Genomic DNA, 15,137 nt, shown 5'->3' on the forward strand with positions numbered 1-15,137 from the left:
ATTGAAACATAACAGGCTCTTATACTCTAATAAAATTATAATAGAGAATCTTTCCTTCCATTCATGATCCTCCAATCTGTTCCATTGTTCTAATGATATTAACCAGGCCATTACATCAAACTCCACTTTCAAATATCTTATATATTTCATAAATATTGAGGAAATGAAGGTTGAGAAAGGTTCTTTAACATGCAAACCAGCATAGGAATAATTTTGATCAGATCTTAAATCATTTAAATTTATAACTTATTTGGAAAGTATAATTACTGCATTATCACCATTCACTACTCAGCTCACAGAAGGTGATGATGTGTTGGTCTTTGACACCCAACACTTTGAATCTAGTTCTATGTTCAAAGTTGAAAGAATGGTCCTGCATGTAGTAATTTAATCAGCATTTCAGGTAATAATTGAATTCATTAAAATGTTACCGCAGGGAGGTCTATTTCTGAAATGTATTAATTATTCTGTGTAATCTTGTATCTGTCTCATGTGTGTAAAAAAACATTTATCTATGCAGATGTCTTGCATTTGCAGGATTAATTAATTTCTATCAGTGTTAAAGAGTGTGATGGTTATCAGCAGTATAGAGATTTAAGTGTAAAACCATTTTAGAATGCCAGATTTTTATTTCTCTCAAGCAGATTTCATCGGGTGCTATTGGCAAGATGTAGATATTTTCTAATAAGCTTGCTCAGACATGTTATAATACACCTTAGAGTTGATAGGACATGAACCTGAGCCTTCTGGTCCAGAGGTAGAGACACTATCACAGCAAAGCTCCACATGGCGAAATGTATGCTGTCTCTAAAGCAGCCACATTTACAAAAGCAGTTTTCTAATACTGAAGCTACATTTTCAGATTAATGAGTCAACAAACATCAGACGGTGTCTGTGAGATTGGTCTTGAGTCTTCCTGCCCTCTTGGATCCATTCCCTGAAATTATTGCCTGAGCTGTAGGAATGTAAGAAAGTGTCTTTCTGTCAAATGCACGAGTTTAAAAAGGAGCAGAAATTCATTGTCAAACAAATGCTGTAATTCTCCCATGCTCTGGCTTCAAACTCAGTGCTGATTATGCAGGTAGGGACCATTATTTTAATCAAAATGACCTATAGTTTCATACATGCCCAGAAAACAGAACAGAAATTCAGGAGAGGAGGAAACATTGTACTTGCAAACCTATGCACAGTCTCATAGTTAAGGTGTGGAATTAATGGTTTATTCAGAATAAGTCACTCTCAGTGGGCATTGGCACACACACTGAACAGTCAAACAGTTATCATGTTGGAACAGAAACCTTGGATCACGTGTACAAATCCCCCTATTCCGATTTTTAAAATTGTATTTAATAAACTTGTTCATTTGTGGACTAGCACCGGAAGGAAAATGTTTCTCAAAGCTGTTCAGTTTTCAAAAGGCCAACTGGTTCACTCATATTCTCCAGCGAAAGAACTCTGTCATCTGACCAGATTTGGCCTACCTGTCCTATTGCAGTTCAATGCCTGTCATGTCTGTGAGGAATGGGCGAGTATGAGGAATGGCTTTTCCATGTCTCCCACATTCCAAGAACATGCAGATGTTAACTGCGTTTACCTGACAAAGTGAGGTTGTCCCATTTCAGGGGTTCTGCTGTTACTGAGCACACCATAGCCAGAGGTAAGCGGTAAGAATGACAAGCAATCTTAGGAAATGTCATGAGCTTTTTTGAGTTTAGGATGTCTTTTCATCAATGGTTGTGATGATCTTGGACCAATGACAAAATATTCCAATGGGATGAATCAATAGGGTTTTCCCAAATGTTCAAATATTTCCAAGGCATGGAACAATTGGATGGCTGATGGAAAAGACAAGGTTTACTCACGATCCTGGGCAGTAGGAACAATCTTTGATGTTTCATCAAGTGACTATGTTGGAGCAGCGCTCCAAAAGCTTGTAGTTTCAAATAAACTTACAGTCACAGAGTCATAGAGACGTACAGCACAGAAACAGACCCTTCGGTCCAACTCGTCCATGCCGACTAGATAGCCTAACCCAATCTAGTCCCATTTTCCAGCACTTGGCCAATGTCCCTCTAAACCCTTCCTGTTCATATACCCATCTAGATGCCTTTTAATTGCTGTAATTGTACCAGCCTCCACCACTTCCTCTGGCAACTCACTCCATACACGTACGACCCCCTACATGAAAAAAGTTGCCCCTTAGGTCCATTTTATATCTTTCCTCTCTCATGCTAAACCTATGCCCTCTAGTTCTGGACTCGTCCACCCCAGGTAAAAGACCTTGTCTATTTATCCTATCTATGCCCCTCATGAATTTACAAACCTCGATAAGGTCACCCCTTCACTCTATAACCTGGTGTCATGTGACTTCTGACTTTGTCCACCCCAATCCAACACTGACACCTCCATATCATGGCTCTCCTGACAGAGACCCAACTGGTCAGCACGCCTCAGGCAAGGAGAGAGGTTGAGAAGTTGGGACTTTTGTGATAACCTCAGCTGGTGTAAAAATTGAACCCACACCTTTGGCATCACAAACTAGCCATCCAGCCAACTGAGCTAACCAATTCACATGCTGAGAGAATGCAGACAAAAGCAGTGCCCGAGAGATCCAAAGCTGCTTCAGGTCACCCTGCAAGACCATCTGCTGTCCCCCCAGTGTCATAGGTAGTGACATATTCATGGGTGATATACGAGCCAAACTGTGCAGAGGGTGTGTGATTATGCCCAGAGGTGGGAAATGCCCATTATTTTGGCAGTAGTCATAACACTTGCATCCTGTGCCAGCCAGCCAGTCTGGCAACATGATGCTCCTGGGATTAGCTAATTGGTGATAAGACCATTCTACACTTGGCCCATCTCACGTGGACAGTATACCTTATGTAGAGGGCTCTTGTGGTACTGTCGCTATCTCTGGTCCAAGTTCAAGTACCCACCTGTTCCAGAAGAATGCAATAACATCTCTGACACATTGATTAGAAAATATCTGCATTGTACAGGATCCATACTGCCATCAGAAACATCATGGAGCAAAACAGGATGCTCTGAACTTCCACAGTACAGGCAATATGAGGAGTTGATTTGTTGTAAAATATTTTTCATCTTTTATGTGAAGTAGACGTTGTTAACAAGGCCAGCATTTGTTGTCTGTCCTTAATTGTCCTTTAAGTAGCTCACACAGCCATTTCAGAGGGTGGGTGAGGGTCATCCTCATTACTCTGCATCATGAAGCCACAGTGTAGGCCGAACTGGGCAAGCCCAGCAGATTTCCTCCAATCATAAACCAGACGTGGCTTCACAACAATTGATGGTAGTTTCATGGTTTCTATGACTGATTCTAGTTTTCAATTCTAGGGTTTAATTAAATTTAAATTCCACTAGCACCCATGTCCCTGGGCCTCTGCATTATTCACCCAATGATACCACTATAACACCACCATCTCCCCTTTTCCAGTGTCACTCACATGCCCTGGAATTAACTGTAGCCAGGGTCACCTAGAATGTGGAACACTTTGAAGGATGTCAGTTTGACAATCTACATTGCATCAATCAAATATTCCCATTTTGTTATGTATGCACAACCACACTTTAGCTGTAATTATTCAGAATACATGACGAACATTTACAAAAAATAATGTTTGTTAACACTTCTAGTTAAACCAGTTGCCTCATAGTTTTGATAGGGTTTGACTGGGAGGAAAAGGGTGTGCTTTATCTATAAATTAATAACAACAGTCGATGGCAAATGTTGTCAATTTTAACATTCTCTCCACACTTTTTCTTTCGGCGCAATGGACATAAATTATAAATTATTCTGCACCCAAAAAAAAATTCCTACCATCTGTCATGAAGCTGTAGTCTTTGGGTGCCGATAAGGTGGTTGCCATGGAATCGTTGGGATATTCCTCTTGTTTCCTGTGCTGACTGTCAGTGCGAATGGGTCCCTGGTGGCCTTCAGAACTGGGAGTCCCAGCTGATGCCTCCTGTCCTCTTTCGAACACCAGCCGCACCACCTGACAGAAGAGACAGGGAAGAACCGCAGGGGTCATTTGCCACACAGGAGATCTGACCACACATGAAGGTCGAAGCTGTCACATCTGCTGTGCTGCTCACTCCATGCTTTGTAACATTCCAAATGAAAATGAACAGTAAACAACAGATACGGGGGACATTGAATCCTGTGGAATCGTAATTACGCCCTCACATTAACCAATACAGGTCATCCTCCTATAATGAGTATTTCGTTAATGTGAATTCACTGTGATGCGATTGACAAATTGGGGACATTGTTTCTAAAGCACAAACTTTTAAAACATGTGTTGGCTGTAACGCGATTACATCGCCAACACTTTAAGCGCTGTTTCTAAAGCACAATTTTTCGATAACACTGGGTTACACAAGAATGCAACCATCACGTTATAGAAGACCTACCTGCAACAGTAATGGCTGAACCCAACTTAACACGTGGTTCTAGCGACCCCTTGTTTAATATAAAGGGAGTGGCATGGTGGTTCAGTGGTTAGCCAGGGACCTGGGTTCGATTCCACCCTCGGGCGACTGTCTGTGTGGAGTTTGCACATTCTCCCCATATCAGTGTGGGTTTCCTCCCACAGTCCAATGATGTGCAGGATTTGCCTTACTAAATTGCCCGTGGTGTCCAGGACTTTGCAGGTTAGTTGGGTTAGCCATGAGAAATGCAGGGTTATAAAGTACTGGGGGGGTGAGTCTGGGTGGGATGTTCTTCAGGACTCGATGGTATGGACTCGATAGGCCAAATGACCTGCTTCCACATGGTAAGGATTCTATGAAGCAGTATATTCTACCAGCAAGAAATGTTTCTGCCTTAATTTTAAAAGGGTTGATCGATGTGATCCATGTCTCATGATGTTGAACAGCAAGCACCAAATAATCTTCATAATCTTCATTGAAAAGTATCCAACAAGTCAACTGCAAACTATTTTGGTCCGTGCAGAGATAGTATGAAATAATTCACATTAAAACCCACAATGAGCCCCAGAGGTGTCAGTACATTGTTTACATGTGAAGCTGTCATGATCAATGTTACACACAGCTGCCTGTTGCTTTCCATGTGTGAAGGGAATATTGGTTAACTGGGTTGTATTGATCCACTATAATACCTGTGTATCTTGCACATCACATCTATAGGGATTCTGATACAGTGGAACAGCACCTGTTTGACACCGATAAGAAAACTGTTGAATGCATGTTTAACATGTTCAGTATCTCTAACACAGTCATTTGACAGTAACAGAACTTGACTAGTGCTGTTTAAAAAAAACCACACTTAGCTATTTTTGGCCTGCCCTCAATTCACAAGCAATAGCAAGGTAAAGAGAAGACAGCATTGATACTGTATGGCAGGAGAGTGTGGATTGGTTGGTAATAGACTCTGATTGCTAGAATGTACCAGTTGGATGATGACTGACAGTTAACTGTCAAGCTCTACTTACATTTTAAATTTAACTCTGACTGGCCAAGACATTGCCTTAAGGAATGAGCCAGCAAGTGGCTGTCATCTAATTTGTTGAGTTGAAACAGGTGCAGTGTGTGAATGTCTGTTCTTTTTGCTTGCAAAGACTCCTGTGGCACAGTGGTAGTGAACTTACCTGTGAGCCAGAAGGTCCAAGTTCAAATGCCACCTGTCCCAGAGCTGTGTCCCAATATATCTAAACAGGTTGATTAAAAATGGAAGTGCTGAAGAAGGGTCACTGGACCCGAAACGTTAACTCTAATTTCTTTCACAGATGCTGCCAGACCTGCTGAGCTTTTACAGCACCTTGTTGTTTCTGATTAAAAGAGGAACCTGTCTACAAAGAACAGGCCCTATGTATTACTACATGTAGCTTCCAGTACATGCAAGTTTGCCACACATTGAGCTTGATTGACAATCCTACTTACCTCTCATATAGTACAAACATGTCTTTTAGCAGTGATCTCTAACACGGTCTCAGCAACTGAACATTCTGTCACAACCTCAGTCTAGCTGAGTTCAATTCAGATTTTTTGATGTGCTACATTTACACACCACAGAACTGCCCATGTCTGCATGGCTCAGTTGGAAGCACTCTCAGCATTGAGTCCGAACTCTGCAGATTCAAGTTTCCAGAAATTTGATAGCGCATCATCTTGGTTAACATTCCACTCCAGTACAGAAATCGAAATGCACACTTGGAGGTTTTTTTTGTGGGGGGTGGCGCTGAGATGTTACAACAAGACTTCTTCTACTCTCTGAGTTGGATGAACAAAATATTATTTCCAAGAATATCTATCTGCGATACCTTGGCCCATATTTATCCCCGCGCTAATATTATTGAAAAAAATTTACCTGCTCATCATCACCTTGACATATCAGCCGATATTTTCTGATGCTATACCAGTGATACACTTTAAAAGTATTTAATTGGCCAGAAAGTATTTGGAACTCTTTGAGGCCATAAAATGCATTATATAAACACAAGTCTTATAAACGTATCAGCCCCAAAAATTACCCAAAGGGATGAGTCGTGAAACTTTGCCATTATTAAACTATGCTATCACTCAATCACATTTTAAAGTATTCAATCCCTATCCCTGTGACCTCGTCCAGCCCAACAATCCACCATCAACCTGGCATTCTGTAAATTCCAGCCTTTTGTTGCTTTGTTCTGCTGTTGGTGACTACAGAACAGCAGTAGTCTTCATGTTCAGAAATTCTCTCCCCAAACTCCGCTACTCAGTTCTGAAGAAATTTCACCCTGGACATGAAACATAAACTTCTGTTTCGCTCCTCACAAATGCTGTCAGACTTGCTGCACTTTTCCAGCACTTTTTGATCTTGATTTAGATTTGCAACACCCACAGTATGTTGTGGTTCTGTTCGCCGAGCTGGGAATTTGTGTTGCAGATGTTTCGTCCCCTGTCCAGGTGACATCCTCAGTGCTTGGGAGCCTCCTGTGAAGCGCTTCTGTGATATTCCCTCCGGCATTATAGTGGTTTGTCTCTGCCGCTTCCGGTTGTCAGTTCCAGCTGCTCGTTACAGTGGTCGGTATATTGGGTCCAGGTCGATGTGCTTATTGATTTGAATCTGTGGATGAGTGCCATGCCTCTAGGAATTCCCTGGCTGTTCTCTGTTTGGCTTGTCCTATAATAGTAGTGTTGTCCCAGTTGAATTCATGTTGCTTGTCATCTGTGTGTGTGGCTAGTTTGTGTGCTGTTATGAGTCCTAGTGGTCGCAGTAGTCTGGCTGTCAGTTCAGAAATGCTTTTGATGTATGGTAGTGTGGCTAGTTCTTTGGGTTGTGGCATGTCCTCGTTCCGTTGTCTTTCCCTGAGGCATCTGTTGATGAAATTGCGGGGTATCCATTTTTGGCGAATACATTGTATAGTTACTACGAAAGCAACCACCCCAACACTCATAACAGTACACAAACCAACAGCCACTCTCAGACGACAACTCACCAGAACGAAGGACCCGATACCCAGCATGAGCAAAACCAATGTAGTGTACAAAATCCCATGCAAGGACTGCACAAAACACTACATAGGACAAACAGGAAGACAGCTAATGATCCGCATCCATGAACACCAACTAGCCACGAAACGACACGACCAGCTATCCTTAGTAGCCACACACACAGATGACAAGCAACATGAATTCGACTGGGACAACACTACTATTATAGGACAAGCCAAACAGAGAACAGCCAGGGAATTCCTAAAGGCACGGCACTCATCCACAGATTCAAACAATAAGCACATCGATCAGGACCCAATATACCGACCCCTGCAACGGACAGCTGGAACTGACAAGCGGCAGATTCAAACCACTACAAATCGGAGGAAACATCACAGAAGCGCTTCAAGGAGGCTCCCACGCACTGAGGATGTCACCTGGACAGGGGACGAAACATCTGCAACACAAGTTCCCAGCACGGCTAACAGAACCACAACAACGAGCACCCGAGCTACAAATCTTCTCACAAACTTTGAACCCACAGTATTTTGCTTTTATTACCTTTCTCCTTTTTGATGAGGAGACCCTAAAGAATATCTCTTTGATCAACTTTTGTTTACCTGTACTGGTTAATAAATCCCTTTCAGCTCCATGTTGAAAATCTAATGGTACAAAACTGGGAAGTTTTAAGTTGCTCCTTAAATCTTCTTTGGCTAAGCTATAGATCGCTTGACCATTTTCTCTGAAATGTCAGAGACTGAGGGGTGACTTTAACAGAAGTTTATAAAATCATGAGGGGCATGGAGATGGTGAATAGTCAAGGTCTTTTCCTCAGAGTAGGGGAATCCAAAACTCGAGGGCATAGGTTTAAAGTGAGAGGAGAAAGATATACAAGAGATCAAAGGGCAACCTTTTTACGCAGAGGAAATGAGCTACCAGAGGAACCTGTGGAGGCTTGTACAATATTTAAAAGGCATCCGGATGGAGATATGAACAGGAAGGGTATAGAGGGATATGGGCTTCAGTGAACCAGATAGGTTTTTCCAACAATCATCATCATTAGACTCTTCATTCCAGATTTTTATTGAGTTCAAATTCCACCATCTGTCATGGTAGAATTTGAACTTGGGTCCCCCAGAATATTAACTGGGTCTCTGGATTAATAGTCCAGCAATAATACCATGCTATCACCTACCTGTATCGAGACCAAAGGCAACACATTATTGTAAAACTGGTTAGAAAGTGGAATGGACCCTTCTAATGTAGTGGTGTAAACAAAGTCAAGAGTGTCCTTCAAACTGGAAAAATACTTGTAAGAGATTTATGGAAGGCATATGACAAACTGGATAAGTCTTTGAAAGAGCTAATTTGGACTCGATGGGTCAAACAACATATTTTTGTTCTGAGCTATGCTATGATTACAAAATTTCTTTAAGAAACATTTAGCATGATGTATCAACATAAATGTCAGCCCAATGAATGTTTTATAAGTACTGGAGGAAAGACTGTAACATTTAATAGTAGCGATTCCCAAACGCTTGATAGACTACATTTCAAATTTACAGTGGTACTGCAGCAATATTAATGATACTTAATCACAGCTATGTGTGCCTGAGTTAAGATTGCTTACAAATATATGTAAATTTATTCATGATAAACTGTTAGGATTTATTCCAAGCATGACGTTTCGTAATAAATACCATCAATGCTTCACAATTTGTTAGACAGTCAAGTTAAATAGTCTTCTTGTTATCAAGTTTTATTATATTTTGAATGGAGTATATACCTCATAGATCTGTTGTGTTGGTAAGGAATAGGGCAGTGTTGAGACTAAGTTAAATAAAAGTGGTATTTATTTTAGCCTCTTGTTTCAGTTTATTCATAAGCGAGAGAACTGACTAATATTCGTTACTATGTAGATTGGCATATTTTGCATGCAAATTTAACCAAATTATCCTATGGCCTTGTTGAGAACTCAAAGACTGATTTGAATACATAGTATGCCGAGGTGTTGTGGTGCAGTGGGTAGTGTCTCTACTCTGATCCAGAAGATTACAGGTAGCGTCCGATTTGTGAACAGGTTGTGTTCCCAAGAACATTCACAAGTTGATTTGTATGCAAGTTGGAACTAAATACAGCCCAAAGTCAATTCATGAACATGAGATTAGATTAGATTCCCTACAGTGTGGAAACAGGCCCTTCGGTCCAACAAGTCCACACTGACCCTCCGCAGAGCAACCCACCCAGACCCATTCCCCTACATTTACCCCTGACTAAAGCACCTAACACTATGGGCAATTTAGCATGGCCAATTCACCTAACCTGTACATCTTTGGACTGTGGGAGGAAACTGGAGCAAACCCACGCAGACACGGGGAGAATGTGCAACCTCCACACAGACAGTTGCCCGAGGCAGGAATTGAACCCGGGTCCCTGGCGCTGTGAGGCAGCAGTGCTAACCATTGAGCCACCGGGGATTAATAGTAACATCGGACCTTGTTTATTAAGCATTTGTAAGTCTGATGTCTGTAAATCAGGGGCCACCTATAATCTGGAATGCTGCACCAGTGATCTGGGGACATTGGATTGAATACCACCGTGGCAGCTGTTGAAATTTACATTCAAGAAAAGAAATCTGGAATTAAAAGTTAATCTAATGCCGACAATTGCCATTAAAAACCTTTCTGGTTCACCAATATCCTTACCCAGTCTGGGCGACATGAGATTCCAGACCCACAAAGAGTGTGAAGAAGGGCTTATGCCCGAAACATCGATTCTCCTGTTCCCTGGATGCTGCCTGACCTGCCGCGCTGTTCCAGCAACACATTTTCAGCCACAAAGAGTGTGGTCAACTCTTAACTGCCCTCTGAAATGACCTGGCAATCTGCTCACTTCAGTGCTATACGAGGTGAGCAGGAACCGCCAACATTACCAGCAATGTCCGTACCCTGTGAACTATTAAAATGAAAGGAAGGTGTGGCACAGCAGGTTGAGATCCAGATTCTAAACGTGTATAAATGTACGTTGTCTCTGACTCGTGGTATGGATCAGATTGGTGGCCACAGCATGGGGTTCGACCCCCTTTCCGACTGGGTAGATACAGGACCTGCCTCCTTCCTCCACCTGAAGATTTTGGCACAATGGGTCAGACCTGGGCAAGGAACTGAAGGAAAGCAGCCAGCTGGTTGCAGAGAACACTGAAAAATCAGTGAAAAGTGGTTGATTATTTGCATCTAGGTTTTGCTGACTGCGCAGGAGATAGCATTCGATTTTAACATATTTTCAGCACTTCCTATAATGGGATATGAGAACAATCACTCACAGTAAATTTCGTTAGGGATCGTCAGGAGAGGCTTCTCAATATGGAGAGGAGCAAGTGCAACCAATGTTGAACAGTGAAGTGAAACAGCAAAGAAAGAAGTATAGCAACTCAGAACGCATGCAACCATTTCTTTATATAAGATTTAATGGGATGTGAGTATCACTGGTGGGGCCACCTTTTGTAGCCCATCCTGAACTGGCCTTGCAAAGGCTGCTGGTGTTTGCTGTGTTGAGCCACTGTAATCCATTCGCTGTGAAGAAGGGAATTCTAGAAATTTTCTTCCCCAGCAACAGAGAAGGTATGGCATTATATTGCCAAACTGAAAATGTGTTGCTGGAACAGCACAGCAGATCAGGCAGCATCCAGGGAACAGGAGAATCGACGTTTCGGGCACAAGCCCTTCTTCTTGGCCCTTATATTGCCAAGTCAGGCTGGCATGTGGGTTGGACCAGAACTTGTAGGTGGTGCTGCTCTCATTCATCTGGTGACTTTCTTTTTCGAGGTGTAAATGGAAGGTGCTACAGAAGGAGGCTGAATGAGTTGCAGAGTGAAGCGGAATGAGTGGTAATTATCTGAGTAGGAGACCAAATATAGTAAACACCTGACACAAAGCCTGTTTAGATTGGGCAGCACAGTGGCCCAATGGTTAGCACTGCTGCCTCACAGCATCAGGGTCCCAGGTTCAATTCCAGTCTTGGATGACTGTCTGTGTGGGTTTCCTCCCACAGTCCAAAGATGTGCAGGTTAGGTGAATTGGCCATGCTAAATTGCCCATAGTGTTAGGCGCATTAGTCAGAGGGAGATGGGTCAGGGTGGGTTACTTCGGAGGGTCAGTGTGGACTTGTTGGGCTGAAGGGCCTGTTTCTACACTGTAGAGAATCTAATCTAATCCCAGTCCCCATCTCTATTCAATGGATTAGCAGATGTGGAAGGGAACGTAGCCTTCATTGAACAGTAAATGAGATGAATAATCAGTTAAACCACAGTTAGCACTGCTGCCTCACAGCGCCAGGGACCCTGGATCGATTTCAGCCCCTGCAACTGTCTGTGTGGAGTTTGCACATTCTCCCTGTATCTGTGTGGGTTTCTTCCAGGTGGTCCGGTTTCCTCTCACAGTCCAAAGATATGTGGGTTAGGTGAATTGGCCAAGCTAAATTGTCCATAGTGTTTAGGAATGTGTAGGTTCGGTGTAAGAGTCAGGGGAAAATGTAGGGGAATGGGTCTGGGTGGGTTACTCTTCGGAGGGTCGGTGTGGACTTGTTGGGCTGAAGGGCCTGTTTCCACACTGTAGGGATTGTATGATTTGTGATGGTGTTAGTTAATGGAGGAATGCTTGTCAGTATCATACAATACTGTGTAGTATTCAAACAATATCTTTTACATTCACGTGAATCGGCAGATAGAATCTCAGTTTAATTTTCGATTTGTTTCGGAATGAAGACTTGTGACATAGTTTTACCACAAAACCACAAAATGTTGTCTCAGCCTATTACATAGGACATAATATTCCATATTCTATAATGTTTGAAACATGTAGTTAGAAATCTGGATGAAGAGCTAAGACACAAGTCCCATGAAGCTCAGAAGTGGGGATGTTTGCTTATGATTACCAATGCTTTGCACCATTCGCAACTCTTCAGATGCTGAAGCAGTCCATGTCCAAATGCATCAAGATCTAGGCAGTATCCAGACTTGGGATGACAAGTGGCAAGTAATGTTCATACCACACACAGGCCAGGTTATTACCGTCTCCAGCAAAAGTGAATCTCAGCATGGCATTACCATCATTGAATCCATCACTATTAACATTCTGGAGGTTATTATTAGCCAGAAACAGAGCAGCTCAGAGGCTATGAATCCTGCAATGAGTAATGCACTTCCTGACTACTTAAAGCCTGCCTAGCATCCAGAAGGCACAAATCAGGAGTGTGATGGAATACTCCTCACTTGCCTGGATGGGTGCAGTTCAAAAGGCTTCACACCATCCAGGGCAAACCAGTCCACTTGATTGAGATCACAAGCACTGACACTCCCTCCACCATTGAGGCTCAGTAGCAGCAGTGTGTATTATCTACAAGATGCACTGCAGAAATTCACCTTCAGCAGCATCTTCCAAACCCACGACCAGAAGGACAAAGGCAGCAGATTTATGGGAACACTTCCATTTGCAAGTTCCCCTCCAAGACAGTCACCAGCCTAACTTGGAATCATATCACTGTTCCTTCACTGTCGCTGGATCAAAGTCCTGGAATTATCTCCATAATGGGGTTGTCAGTCAACCCACAGCATCCAACTGCAGAGGCTCATGAAGGCATTTCACCATCACCTTCTGATGGGGCATCTAGGAATGGGCAATAAATGCTGCCACTGCCAGCAACATCCACGTTCCCCAAATGAATTATAAAAAAGAGACTTTAAGAAGCAATAATTGGATATTTTAGCTTGGGATTTATGCCTGAAGACTGTTCCAGTTATTAAGAATGAGCAATGATTGCTGAACTCTGATTTAATACCCTCTGCACATTCTGCCTTAACCCATTTCGATCCAAGAATCTCTTCTGCAAACAAAGACTTTTGTAACTAAACATAACAGTGATAAAGGTGCAGAGAGATGGACATGTGAATATTAAAATCATTCTGCGTGCGTTTTGTGAATCACAGATACATTTGCTACTTTAGTACAGAATTAAACAATTTAAAATGGGCTTCTATAGCACAGTGCTAACATCCCTGGGTTCAAGTCCTACCTGCTCCATGGGTGTGAGGTAACATCTCTGTACAGATTGATTAGAAAACTGAACAATAAAAAGTGCATCTTTCAGGAGATGATTCAAACAGAATTTTGTGGGGCTCATGTAGAGGTTGGCTGGTTGCAATGGTTTCCAGCCAATGATGAGTGGGTATCAAGAAGATCCGGGGCACTTATTATTTAATGATGGTATTCAACATGAATTTGATAAAGTAAATCTACATCAGGCAGTCAGAGTAGGACAATGAATTAATGTGCTGTTCTCTCCACTTCAAAGGTGTAGGGTTGAGTCTGGACTGGACAACTGGAATGGAAGTTTCTCTTGGAGATGCAGTGTATGCAGCTGCACTAGGTGAGTATAAGAAACACAAATGGGCCATTTGGTCCATCTAGTCTGCTTCTCTGCTCAGTAAGGCTGATCTGATGGGCACCATTAATGGCCTTCATTGCTTTGATTCTCCTGTCCATCAAGTATCTTGAATGTAATCACTGAACCTGCCCCATTACTCTCTGTGAAGAGAATTTCAATGACTCCTTGAGGGAAGACATTCTTCCTAACTTCTTTTTAAATGAGTGCCCTGCATCTTTAAATTGTACACCCTAGATCTAGACTCCACCCACAGGAAGAAATGTCCTTTATACCCATTTAGCAGGAAAAAACAAACATACAAACAATGGACCAATTTTGACTTGCGCTTCTCATTTCAATTCTGATGCGCTGAGTTTTTGTCAATGTAAGAATGCAGTGACTTGTAGAGTTTTCGCAGTAGTCCAGTCAGGGGTCATTAATATCTTAATGTTGATTCATGGGCAGAGACAAAGGTGTATAGCAACATACCTGACCAGTGTTCTTCAAACACTCAATCGCTTGTTTATGGGTGATGTCCTGCAAGCTGACTCCATCCACTTCCCACAAACGGTCACCTGTCAGAATGCGAGTAAAGAGTTAGAATAGGCATGGCCTCACTCATGGTCAAATAGCAATGCATTGGAATGAGGGTTCCTTCATTGGAGCACTGTCCTGCATCTGCATTTCTTCTCCTGCTGTTATTGAGCTGCCAACTCTCACTCCTGTTTACCTCCTCAAGGCTTGGCATTCACAAGAGAACAGGCAATGGTGTCCAGGAAGGCAGTGCCCAAGGGGTGCGGTGCCCAAATGTGTGGCACATGATGCACACACACACACTGCACTCATGCACAGTAGTACCAGCTTACATGCTCCTGTTTCATGTCACGATGCTGCACGGCTACAAGGTACACTCCCGATGCATGGTAAAAACAAGGACTGCAGATGCTGGAGACCACCATCAGGAATAAAGGGCTTTTGCCTGAAACGTCGATTTTCCTGCTCTTCAGATGTTGCCTGACCTGCTGTGCTTTTCCAGCACCACTCTAATCTAGACACTCCCAATGCAATGCCATCCCTGTTTCATTGGGCTTGAAGCTCGAACAGAGCATCTGACCAGAACACCATAAGACAGAGCTGAAGACGTAGGCCATTCAACCCAGCGAGTATGCTCCGTCGCTCAATGAGATGATGGCTGATCTGATGCTCCTCAACTCCACTTGACAGCTTTTTCCCCTTAACCAGTATAAGCCAACCAAAACTGAGAG

The 15,137-nt window shown here is 42.7% G+C and overlaps 1 protein-coding gene across 8 annotated transcripts in view; it reads right to left on the minus strand.

The window, feature by feature from the left end:
• Positions 1 to 15,137, minus strand: part of ptpn20 (protein tyrosine phosphatase non-receptor type 20) — a 414,663-nt gene that overhangs the window by 152,857 nt on the left and 246,669 nt on the right. For all 8 annotated transcript variants that reach the window (XM_043678810.1, XM_043678805.1, XM_043678807.1 and 5 more), the window contains 2 exons: positions 14,362 to 14,447; positions 3,839 to 4,013 (listed from right to left, as the gene is read on the minus strand). In XM_043678810.1, coding sequence (XP_043534745.1) covers positions 3,839 to 4,013; positions 14,362 to 14,447 — 261 coding nt within the window. The remainder of the gene's footprint in view (positions 1 to 3,838; positions 4,014 to 14,361; positions 14,448 to 15,137) is intronic.

This window comes from Chiloscyllium plagiosum, chromosome 38 (assembly GCF_004010195.1).
Source record: "Chiloscyllium plagiosum isolate BGI_BamShark_2017 chromosome 38, ASM401019v2, whole genome shotgun sequence".
Taxonomy (NCBI): domain Eukaryota; kingdom Metazoa; phylum Chordata; class Chondrichthyes; order Orectolobiformes; family Hemiscylliidae; genus Chiloscyllium; species Chiloscyllium plagiosum.